This window comes from Penaeus monodon, chromosome 6, assembly GCF_015228065.2.
Source record: "Penaeus monodon isolate SGIC_2016 chromosome 6, NSTDA_Pmon_1, whole genome shotgun sequence".
Taxonomy (NCBI): Eukaryota; Metazoa; Arthropoda; class Malacostraca; order Decapoda; family Penaeidae; genus Penaeus; species Penaeus monodon.
In genome coordinates, this window is record NC_051391.1 from 37,240,161 (window position 1) to 37,252,660 (window position 12,500).

Consider the following 12,500-nt stretch of genomic DNA (forward strand, 5'->3'; position numbering starts at 1 on the left):
GGGTTTGTTGTGTGTTTGAGATGATAAGGGGTGGGTTGTGTGTGTGTGTATGTGTGTGTGTGTGTGTGTATGTGTGTGTGTGTCTGTCTGTCTGTCTGTCTGTCTGTCTGCCTGTGTCGATATCTGTATCTCTTTGTCTTTGTCAGTGTCACTGTATCTGAATCGGAGTCTCCGTATGTGAGTGAGTGAGTGAGTGAGTGAGTCCGGAGGGAGGCGGTCTCTGCTGTTGTTGCCTGACTCATGGCAATCGCAGCTGGTTCCTTGGCTAAGAATGAATCATTTTGGCCGGAGTTAAAGGGAGATCGGAGAGTGACGTGCACCGTGCATTCTTATGTGGCTTCGTTGCTTCTTCCTTTCAGTCGTCGTCGCTCGCAAATGTCTCTTATTTTCGACCTATGCACATCTATCTGTTTATCTGGTTATTTGTATATCTGCCTATCTCGGTGTCTCGCCATCTTTCTTCCTCGACTCTCTCTCTTTATCTATCTATCTATCTATCTATATCTCTATCTCTCTATCTATCTCTCTATCTATCTTTCTATCTATTTATCTACCTATCTATCTATCTATCTATCTATCTATCTATCTATCTATCTATCTATCTATCTATCTATCTATCTATATATATATATATATATATATATATATATATATATATAACTACATGTCTATGTACCTGTCTCTCAGTCTACCTGTTCATCTCTCTCCCATCGCCATTCTATCCATCTATCTATCTCTATGTTTACTTCTCGTCTCCAACATCTCTTATTTATCCCTCTATCTCTCCATCCCTATTCCTCCCCCCCCCCCACTGCTCTCCTTCCGTCCTTGTAAAATGCGTGTTTAGAGCGACCCAACATTAACCAAGCAATGGAAATAATGAAAGTGATACGATGCGATATCAAAATATGAATTTCTCCGCTAAAGTGAAGGAAAATTTCTTTTAACCGTTTGCTTCGTTGCCTTGCAGGAATTCCTCTCACCGGCTTCCGTTACCCAGCTGTTCTGCCTAGCCAATATGGGTAAGTGTTGTGCGGGTGTTGTACCTTGCTTTATTGCCGTTGGTGTTGTTATTACTGTTGTCAGTATCATCATCATCATCATTATCATTGCTATTATTATTATTGGTATTATTATCATTATTATAATCATCATCGTCATTATTCTCACAATTGTTATTATTATTTCTTTATGTTCCTTTTTCTCTTGTGTTTTTTTTTTTACCGCCTTTTCTCTTTCTTTTTATTTTTCGCTCCCTCCCCCCTCCCCCCTCCATTTTCTCTCTCTTTCTCTTGCTTGCTTGCTCCCTCCCTCCCTCCTCCCTCCCTGCCTCCCTCCTCCCTCCCTCCCTCCCTCCCTCCCTCCCTCCCTTTCTCCCTCACTCCCACCCTCTCTCTCTCAATATCATTCCTCTCTCTCTGGCTCATTTCTGTATTTATCATTCGTATGCTTTCCGCCTTGTTTACTGTTGCTGTGGTTACGCCAGGCCTTAGCGGTATGAAACTGATATCGAACAAAGTGATAATGAATGGATACTAATGATAATCAGAGTAGACATACGATATAGATTAATCATTAAAAAAAAAGAAAAAAAACGAAAAAAAAAACAAAGTTTGGTGTAGGCACATAAAAACGGAAAAAAAATAGTCAGGTAAATTTTGAAATGAGTCTTGAGTTAATAATTCATATAATTTTTAAACATATCTGAGGAATTTGGATATAATGAGCCGGCGGTTAAATGCTTCGTTTAAGTAACTGTTTATTTTCATTTTCTCTCTAACTATTTGCTTTTAAAACAAGTCTCATCATTTATTTAACTTGCATTTTATTTATTTATTCATATTGATTTACATGATTTATAAATCTTTGGGAAAAAAAAATGTAAAGGAAAAAAATTCCATCTTAATATTTTTCACAATTTTCAGTGCATTTCAAATGATATATTTTCTTCATCTTTTTTTATTATTCTTTTATATGCTTTTATTGGACATATTTTTCTTGCAATATATATATAAAAAAACAACTTACTGTGTTACTTTTCCGTCCGTGTTTATTTGGTCCTGCTGCTAGGGTCATTCTCCCTCCTCTTGTTATTGTTATTTTTATTTCCTCTTCTCCTCCTTCTTCTTCTTCTTCTTCTTCTTCTTCTTCTTCTTCTTCCTCCTCTTCTTCTTCTTCTTCTTTTATTATTATCGTTAATATTATTTATAAGCATTGCTCTATAACCATCACCAATATATTCATTATTCTTTATTCATTTCTTTATCCATTTTCCTCACAATTCACCCCCTCCCCCCCAAAAAAAAAAAAAAAAAATCACGAGTCAGGTTAATGATGATGACTCTGGTCGACTTTGATGAGTCAGAGAAACTGCGCCGCGCCAGGAATTAATTGGGTGAGATTTAAATGACGAAACGACAAGCTCTCTCGGTCCCTGCTCCTTTTTCTCTCTTTTCTTTCTTTTCTTGCTCTTCCCTTCGCATGGCTTCTCCCCGATTTGCTCGTGTCTTCTCTTCTCTCTCTTTTTTTCCGTTTCTTTTTTTTTTTTCCTCTCCTTTCCTCCGCTCTCTCTCTCTCTCTCTCGTTCTTTCTCTTCTCTCTCTCTCTCTCTCTCTCTCTCTCTCTCTCTCTCTCTCTCTCTCTCTCTCTCTCTCTCTCTCTCTCTCTCTCTCTCTCTCTCTCTCTCTCTCTCTTTCTATCTCTCTTTCTATCTCTTTCTTTCTCTCTCTCTCTCTCTCTCTCTCTCTCTCTCTCTCTCTCTCTCTCCGTCTGTCTGTCTGTCTGTCTGTCTGTCTATGTCATCTCTCTTTCTCTTCATTTCTTTATTTCTCTTTTTCTCTCTTTCTCGTTCCCTCTTTCTTAACAGCAGTTGGCCTTGTACAAAAAAACATCATAAAAAAACTTCGCACATACGTATTCCTGCAGATTGATTAATTGTACTTCGCAAATGCGACCAAGACATTTCCACGCTCGGAGCTCATTAGAACTGATATTCATGAAATCAGTAAATTTCAAAAAGTTTTGACGATCGTCTCTCTCTCTCTCTCTCTCTCTCTCTCTCTCTCTCTCTCTCTCTCTCTCTCTCTCTCTCTCTCTCTCTCTCTCTCTCTCTCTCTCTCTCCCTCTCCCTCTCCCTCTCCCTCTCCCTCTCCCCCTCACTCCCCCCCTTCTCAGCTCAAAGTTTGAATATGATTAACACACTAACGATGTCATTAAGTCTGATTAAAACGCGAAGAAATAAGCGATCAGAGAACTATCGCAATTCGTACATATTTTAGGAAAATTAGTTCAGTTCCATCACGCGAAATGATATGCAAATTCCTGATCAAGGTAATGACAAAACACGCATTTCACAGATGGAGGTGACGGTGTTGGTAGGATGATCGTGGTGCCAGCGGTGGTGTCAGACACTGTAAGATGTTGGCATGGTGTGTGTGTGTGTATGTGTGTGTGTGTGTGTGTGTGTGTGTGTGTGTGTGTGTGTGTGTGTGTGTGTGTGTGTGTGTGTGTGTGTGTGTGTGTGTGTGTGTGTGTGTGTGTGTGTTAGTGACAGATGATATATTTTCAAATTAGCTGAAGGTATAATTCAGAGACAGGTGTGAAGGGAACAAGTGCACATGTGTGTTACATATATCTAAATTTTCCACATAATTCATGCATATGAATTTAAAAAATTACCCATCTCCCTGCCTATATTTTAAAATTAAGTCTGAAATTGCAAAAAAATACATATTACCCCCGCCCCCTCTAAAAAAAAGAGAGAGAGAGAAAAAATAGAAAAAAAAAAAATCTTAGGCAAATACACATAAATATTTCCCTCAAACGTGCAACTTCGCCCCTCCCTCCTCATCGCCTCCTCCCCTCCCCCCCCCCCCCCCACACCCCCCCCCCCCCACACACCCCTAGGTCGAGGGGAAAATCTTTTCACACGCCATGCCGACCGAGTGGCCGAGGGCGAACCTTCGAGAACAAACGGCGAGGCGATTGGGGATTGAGAAATCACATGATGGTTAGTCTTGCACGCAGGGGGAGGGGAACGGGCGGGCGGTTAGGGATCGGGGAAAGGTGAAGTAAAGGAGGAGGAGGAGGAAAAGAATAATAATAATAATGATAATAATAATAATAATAATAAGAAGAAGAAGAAGAAGAAGAAAAGAAAAAAGACTAAGGAGAAGGTCAAGGAAAGGAAGGAGGAAGGGAACGGGAAGAAACAGGAGGAGAAAGAGGAAGAGGGAGAGGGAGGGTGGAGGAGAAGAGAAGGAGTGGGAAAAATAGTGGGGGAGAGAAAGAAAGCAAGAGAAAGGGAGCGACAGACAAGTGTCGCGAGATGAATGGTCGGCCGGCGCGCGTAGGAAGGGCTTCGCGGCGCTCCTATTGGTCGACCGAGGAGTAAGCAAAGGCTCTGATTGGCTGGCGGCTTTCTCTCGGAGATCGATGTCCTTCGCTCGTTGGCTGCAAGTTTTGATCGCTCGCTCTCTCTCTCTCTCTCTCTCTCTCTCTCTCTCTCCTCTCTCCCTTTCTCTCTCTCTATCTCTGCTCTCTCTCTCTCTCTCTCCTCTCTCTCCTGCTCTCTCTCTCTCTCTCTCCTCTCTCTCTCTCTCTCTCGCCTCGTCTCTCTTCTCCTCTCTCTCTCTCTCTCTGCTCCCTTCTCTCCTCCCTCCCTCTCCTCTCGCTCCTCTCTCCCTCCATCTCTCTCTCATCGCTCTCTCTCTCCTCCCTCTCCCCTCTTCCCTCTCCCCTCCTCCTCTCCCTCCTCCCTCTGTCCTACTCCGCCCGACTCTCGCCTCATTCGTAAATCATCTTGCAGCGACGGGCTTCTCTATCCTTCTGTATCCTTCGCCTTTCGCCTGGTTTGAGGTGGGGGGTATGTCAAGTCGGAGCCTTGTGGGGGGGTCTGGTGAGTACAGGTTGGGAGGGCTTTATGGTGGAGGGGGGGTGTGAGTGTTGGGGGGGGGGGAGGGTACGTACATTGTAAGGGGGGCTAAGTATGGGGGTTGTGAATGGGCGTTGAAGGTAAGTCAAGGTGTTGGGGAAGGGGAAGGGTTGGGGGCTGTCCACTTCGGGGGTGTGAGGGGGATAGGTGTCTTGAGGTAGGGGGAGAGGGATGCATGAAGGGGCTGGGGAGAAGAGTATGTTAAGATTTTCAGAGTTGGGGTTGCAGAGGGAAGGAAGGGAGGAGGAGGGGGAGGGGGAGGGGAGGGGTGAGTATTCGAATGTGATTGGCAAGGTTGCGTGCGGTCGACTCGTGCCTGGCGTGCGTTCACGGGGTAATGGATGCTACTCTTTTATCCGCTAAATTGTGGGCAGACCTGAGTGGGGTTTTGTCGTACTCAAGTGGCACTCGCGTTGGGGTGTCTCTCTTTTCACCCCCCCTCCCCGACCACCTAACCCTCCCTCTTTTCACCCCTCCCCCTCCCTCTCCCCCGCCACTTCCCCTCCCTCTTCCTTACCACCTCCCCTCCCTCTTCCCTCCACCACCTTCCCCTCCCTCCCTCCCCCACCACCTCATAGCTCCCGATCGCGCACGCGCCGGTTACTCTATGGCGAACCCTCCCTCCCCCATTCTCTCGCTCTTCCTTCTCTCGTACATCTCGCTTGGTTTAGTTGGGTTTAATGTATTGTCTTCGTCTGTCGGTTTGTCTGTCTGCCTCTTTCTCAGCTTTCATTCTTCTCTCTCTCCGTCGTTATGCTTTATTCTTTTCTATCCTCCATCTCTCAGGTTTAGCGCTCTCCCTCTTTCTCTCTCTCTCTCTCGCACCTCACCTCCTTCATTCTCCTCCTCTCTTACCTCTACCTTGTTCCGTCTCCCGTTAAAACCTGCTGTCCAGAGGATATTTATACCCTCCTCAGGTAGGCCGAGGCGGAGGCAGGCGGAGGTAGGCCTATGGAGTGACAGAGGCGCATATATTTTCTTGCTTGACGGGTGTCGTTGGCAGGCAGACGCCCCCTTGGCAGGCCGGACGATGGTGGGCCTCGCTCGGACTTGTGGTGGTGGTGGGGGGGGGGGGTAGGAAAGGGTAGGAGTGCGTGTCTGTGAGGGGGGGGGGCGGTGTGTGTGAGTGTGCGTGCGTGTGTGTGTGTGCGTGAGTGTGTGCGTACTGTATAGTTTATAGTGTATATAGATAGATAAATAGATAGAAAGACCGACAGATAATTAGATAGATAGATAGACAGATAGATAAATAAATAGATATAGATAGACAGGCAGATTGTTAGACCAAAGAAAGACACAGATAAGCGGAGGCAGAGATCAGTCCACAGCCCCAAGATGCACGCCCTTCGCCGTCTCTTATCAAACCTGCGCGTCGAGAATGCTTTCGGGGTCAGCTTCAGAGTAGCACCGTCATCCCAAGCCGAGAGAGATTGTCTTTTTTTCTTTGATTTTGGATATAGCGCCACGGGTGACGAATGTATTAGTGAGGACGAGTCGCAAAGTCATGGGTGGCGTGTGGGGAGGGGGAGGGGAGGGAGGGGGAGAGGGAGAGGAAGGCGCGCGTGTGATGATGAAAGGGAGAAGGGGAATGAGAGTGGGGGAGATGGTGACCACTGAGCTAACGAGGCTGACAGTGCTTCTCCTCCCTCTTCTCCATCCCTTTCTCCTCTACCCTCCTCCCTCCATCTAAATCCCTACCCTCCATAACCCTTTCCCCATTCCCATTTCCCTAGCTCCTCCCTCCTCCCCCTTTTTCCCGTTCTCCAACTCCCTCCCTCCCCCTAAATCCTCTCTTCTCTCCCTCTCTCTCCACCCAATTCCTCTCTCCTCTCCCACCCTGTAACCCCCTCCCCCTTCCATGCCCCAACACCCCTCCCTCCTCCTCTCCTCCCCCATTCCCCAACCCTTCCCCCTCCCTCCCCCCATCCACCCCAGGCGCTAACGATCGATATTTAGTGAACAAGTATTTCAACACAGGTAAAGTGCGGGTCAGACATCGGTCACGCGATCATCTGGTCACTGAGCGGCTGTTGCGCTTCCCGAGGAGGGGAGGGGAGGGGGGATTAGGGAGTGGGAGGGAAGGGGACGATGGAGGAGAGAGGGAAGGGGAAGAGAGGGATAGTAGGGATTGGGGGAGGGACGAGAGGAAAGAGGGAGAGGGAAAGGGAAACGCAAGCGACAGAAGTCAGAATTACACAGTCCTTAGTGTTCACTGCTGTATAGCTGTAAAGCCAAGATGTATTTTACATGACTGAAGGAAAAGGAAAGGGTGAGAGAAGGAGGGGAAGAAAAGGAAAGAAGGAGGAGGAGGAGGATGAAGGAAAAAGGAAAAACAAGGAGAAGGAGAATCAGAAGAAGAGGCGGTAAAGAAAGAGAAATGAGAGCGGGCAGGAAGGTGAAGTAGAAAGGATGAAGAGGTTAATGAGGCCGGGCGGCGCAGGTGGGGGGGGGGGGGGGGCACGAGGAGAAAGGCGATTACCGGTCCGGGCAACGGTCGACGGGGGGCAAGCTGGCGATGGGGGGCGGCGGGGTGGTGGTGGCAGGGTGGTGGGGGTGGGGAGGGGGCCACGCTGTCGCGACGTGACGTTCAATGGGAAAATATTTATCGCAAGAACGGAGATTTATGCCGATCATTGGTGCCAGCGATGAGTTATTTCCCTCATTAATGGGGGTGGTTTGTTTGGGGTTGGGGTGAGAGGGGACGGGTGGGGGGAGCGTCCCCTGCTTGTACCTCCCCTTCTCCCTCCCTTCTCCTCTCCCTCCCCTCTCCCCTTGTTCTACTTCTTTTCTTGTGCTCTTTACTTACAGCAGGTGCCATGTCGGGCTGGAGTGGGGTGGGATGGGTAGGGGTGGGGGTAGAAGTGTCATATGTCATAAGAAAGTGTCATTCTTCTCGATATAAAAGAATGAAAAATGTACAGTTATTATTCCGGGTTTTGTACTATGCCCTCATTCTCTTTCTCAATCTCCAAGGAAAATGTATTGGCCACCCTTAGAACTCCCTGAAGTTTAATCTAGAATGCTTCTGTGGTATTTTTTTTTTCTATTTCGAAACCCCACCCCCTTTCCCCTCTCCCCCTTCTCCCTCATAACCCTCCTTTTTTTGTTATTAGCTTCCTTCCCCTCTCCACTCCCCACACCCCACCCCACCCCACCGAGCACCTCCTCTATCCCATCCTCTCCCCCCCACCCCCCCTGCCATCACTGCTCCTAAACACACAAACATGTAAATACACAAACATGCACTCTCTCTCTCTCTCTCCTCTCCTCTCCTCTCCTCTCCCCTCCTCCCCCTCCTCTCCCCTCCTCCCCTTTCCTCTCCCCTCCTCTCCTCTCCTCTCCTCTCCCTCTCTCCCCCCCCCTCTCCCTCCCTCTTCTCCCTCCCCCTCCCCTCCCCCCCCCCCCCTCCTCTCTCTCTCTCCTCTCCTCTCCTCTCCTTTCCTATCTCTCTTTCTCTCCTCCCTTTCTCCTCCCTCTCCTCTTCCCCTTTTCTCTCTCCTTGCTTCTTTGTCGCCTTCCCTGTGCTTGACATGTGACACCCCCCCCCCCCATTCTCCTAGCATCTTCCTCCCCCTGCCCCCACCCCCTCCCCCTGCCGCCACCCCCTCCCCCATGGTCACGTGTGCACTTCTCCTCTCCTTTTTCCTATTTTTATTCAAATTTATTTTATTATATATTCACTCCCTTCTCATCTTTACCTCTCGCGAATAAAGGAAGGGAGAAAGGATGTAGAGGAGGAGGGAGAGAAAAAGAGGAGGAGGACGACGAGGAGATGGAAGGAGGGAGGAAAGGGGGAGAGAGGCGGAGGGAGGGAGGGGGAAAGAGGGAGGGAGTGAGGGAGGGATATACTGATTAAGACGAGAGAGAGAGAAAAAAAATCCGTTTTCTAAATAGGTACAAGATTGGTGATTAGATGCGCGTCCTCCTGATAGTGAAATGATAATGTCAGGGTCACCCATATGCCGCTCGGAGTGCTGTGGATCGCCATTTGGCATTCACCATTAACGATCACTATCTCAGTTTAACCATAAAGGATCACTGTTTTATTTCACCTTAAGGGATAATAGCCATGCTCGGGGTCATCATGAAGGTTACTGTATAGTATTTCCACTTAAAAAATCACCATAAACGGGAAAAGGTACCACTGTTTGTCTTCATTTAGTTTCACCACAAGTGGATCACCATAAAGCGTCACCATAAAGTATACGGATCAAAATCATGTATACGTGACTGTCTTCATTATTTTTTCACTTTGTATTTATTTGCGACTCCAGTCGGATGCGTTTGAGAATCAAATTGCAGCTTGGAACTTGCAGTATTTTGCTTTTTTCCACAGACCTATGTTTAGACGTGTTCTTGCTGAGTACACTTGAATTAACGACCTATAGATCCAGAAATTATTGTAGCCTTTGCCATGTAGACAAAGAAGTGTAGAGAAGAGGGGGGGGAGATAGTGGCTCCAGGTGTAGTGAGAGGGAAGAGATGGGTGGGGGAGGGGGAGGGGGAAGTGGGGGAGGGGGCGATGAGCAAATATCTCCCGCATCAGAGATAACGAGCACGCAGCTGTGTGTTCGGCTGTTCGTTGTTATATCAGGCAAGCAGGCACACTGGGGGACACTGACAAGCGAGGCAGTGAGCGACAGACCACGATTCAATTAGCCACTGGCAGACAGTCAAGCAAGCAGATGACCGGCAGGCAAGAGAGACAAGCAAGCAAGCACACCAGGCTAATGCAATGCATCCGGGAGCTTCTAAACTGACCTGACCCCTGACCTCTGACCCATGGAGGGATAACTTCCGTTGGTCAGCGAAGTGTGTTTTACGGCCGTGGTTGTAGCAGAGGATGTAGAGAGGCCTTTTGTCTTTCACGCTCGCGGCGGCCGTCACCATTGTCACAGGCGCTTCCGGGTTGGCTGGGCGGTGCTGCTGCGTGGCCTGTGGGTGCCACGCAGGGGGCAGGGGAGGAGGCCGTTCTCTTTCCCTTTCTCTTTCTCCTTTTTTTCTATCTTCCACGCTCTCTCTCTCTCTCTCTCTCTCTCTCTCTCTCTCTCTCTCTCTCTCTCTCTCTCTCTCTCTCTCTCTTCTCTCGTCTCTCTCTCTCTCTCTCTCTCCTCTCTCTTCTTCCTCTCTCTCTCTCTCTCTCTCTCTCTCTCCTCTCTCTCTCTCTCTCTCTCTCTCCTCTCTCTCTCTCTCTCTCTCTCTCTCCCTCCCTCAATCTGTCTGTCTGTCTGTCTGTGAGTACGTCTATTCGCCATCTTCTTTCCCCTTATTTGTTATTCTTTTCTTCATTATCATTCATTATCCTTATCTTCCTCCTCGTGTTCCTACTGCTGCTACTCCTCCTTCACTTACTCCTTCTTCTTCTTCTTCTCCTCTTCTTCTTCTTCTTCCTCCTCCTCCTCCTCCTCCTCCTCCCCCCCCCTCCCTCCTCCTCCTCCTCCCTCCTCCTCCTCCTCCTCCTCCTCCTCCTCCTCCTCCTCCTCCTCCTCCTCCTTGCCATCTCTCCTTCCGACCTCCTCCATCTGTTCCCACGATGTGCACTTCGCGCTCCGCTGAAAATAGACTACACAACGGGCTGCCCTTCTGGAGAGCGAGGTCGTCTCTCTCTCTCTCTCTCTCTCTCTCTCATCTTCTCTCGTCTCTCTCTCTCTCCTCCTCTCCTCTCTCTCTCTCTCTCTCTCCTCTCTCTCTCTCTCTCTCTCTCTCTCTCGTCTCTCTCTCTCCTCTCCTCGTCTCTCTCTCTCTCTCTCTCTCTCTCTCTCTCTCTCTCTCTCTCTCTCTCTCTCTCTCTCTCTCTCTCTTCTCTCTCTCTCTCTCTCTCTCTCTCTCTCTCTCTCTCTCTCTCTCTCTCTCTCTCTCTCTTCTCTCTCTCTCTCTCTCTCTCTCTCTCTCTCTCTCTTTCAGTTCTACGTACGAAATAGAAATTACCCTCTCTAATATCTGTTTGTAATGAGGCTCAATTGCATGCAACAGATCAACGAAATTAGTCTCGACCATTGCGATTTTATTTTGCAAGACAATTTATTAATGCTCATCTGCATGTATGGAAGTTAATTCAGTCATAGCCATAGATACTGTCCTGGTATGATTGATTTTTTTTCTTAAATCAAGTTGCAAGCCATTTCATCATTCAGAGATATGCCATGTTTATGGCAGCATTTTCTGTCGCTATGAAACCTGTAATTCAGTGTCAGGTTAATGTCATGTTGCCGCTGTAAATCTTGTAAAGCTTCCAACGTCCATGAAAATGTTCTACCCTCCCCTCTTTCTCACTTCCTCCCCTCCTCCATATTACCCCCCCCCCCTTTCTGAATGCTCATGAAGTGCCTCTCCCCTTTTCGCTCTCTTTCTCTCTCCCTTTCCAACTCTCTCTTCTCATCACTCCCTTTCCCCTCTCCCCTCTTCCCTCTCCCCTCTTTCCTCTCCCTCTCCCCTCTTTCCCTCTCCCCTCTCCCCTCTCCCCTCTTCCCTCTCCCCTCTTCCCTCTCCCCTTTCCCTCTCCCCTCTTCCCTCTCCCCTCTCCCCTTTTCCCACTCCCCCTTCCCCCCCTCACCTCAGCCCTCCTCGTTCGGTATTTTTTGGATTGAAGATTATGTGCATTGAGAGGCAAGCGAGCGCGTGTCAATCACGGTGTTGCAAGCAATAACATGTTGACAACGACCTAACAACCAGCGCACTCGGGTCGTGAGTGACAAAACAAACCACAACAATGGGACGCACACACGCACACGCACACACACACATACACATACACATACACATACACATACACATACACACACACACACACACACACACACACACACACACACACACACACACACACACCTCTCTCTCTCTCTCTCTCTCTCTCTCTCTCTCTCTCTCTCTCTCTCTCTCTCTCTCTCTCTCTCTCTCTCTCTCTCTCTCTCTCTCACTCTCTCCTCTCTCTCTCTCTCTCTCTCTCTCTCTCTCTCTCTCTCTCTCTCTCTCTCTCTCTCTCTCTCTCTCTCTCTCTCTCTCTCTCTCTCTCTCCTTCCCCCCACACAACAAAGCCCAACCATCACATGCCCCTAACCCACCCCTACCCTCACTCCCACCCCTCGCCCCCAATTCCATGCTCCCAAACGGCCCCCAGACACCGTCATGAACCCGAAGAATAAATCTCTCTTGAACGCCCTCGGAAAAATGTTTGCTCACTTAATTCACGGCTGCTTTGGAGTGTGAAGAAATTCCTGTTGCAATTATAATGGGATGGCCGGGCCGGCGCACCTCCTTCAGGTTGGAGACCCTCACGCAACGCACACATAAGTCACACCTGCCGGGACGCGCACCTGGAAATCCTAGCAACAGCTCACAAACGGCGCGCGTTTCGACAACAGTGTTTTGCGTCCGGCCCCGCGAAGCTGTCGCCACGGTGCTTTCGTAAACGCATGCAAGACAAAGAATAAACATAAGTACATGTAAGCTCAAGCACAAGGGATTCAAGCGCAGGTATTGCTGTGTAGGCGGAAATATGTGATCTATATTTATATATATGGTATTTTTTTTTATTCGTCTGTGGACTGAGCACACTTATATGCATGAA

General features: G+C 48.3%; 1 protein-coding gene across 2 annotated transcripts in view; it reads left to right on the forward strand.

Moving 5' to 3' along the window:
- LOC119574425 (RNA-binding protein 24-like) overlaps window positions 1–12,500 on the forward strand; it is a 101,579-nt gene that overhangs the window by 74,217 nt on the left and 14,862 nt on the right. For both annotated transcript variants that reach the window (XM_037921646.1, XM_037921645.1), the window contains exon 3: window positions 971–1,022. In XM_037921646.1, coding sequence (XP_037777574.1) covers window positions 971–1,022 — 52 coding nt within the window. The remainder of the gene's footprint in view (window positions 1–970; window positions 1,023–12,500) is intronic.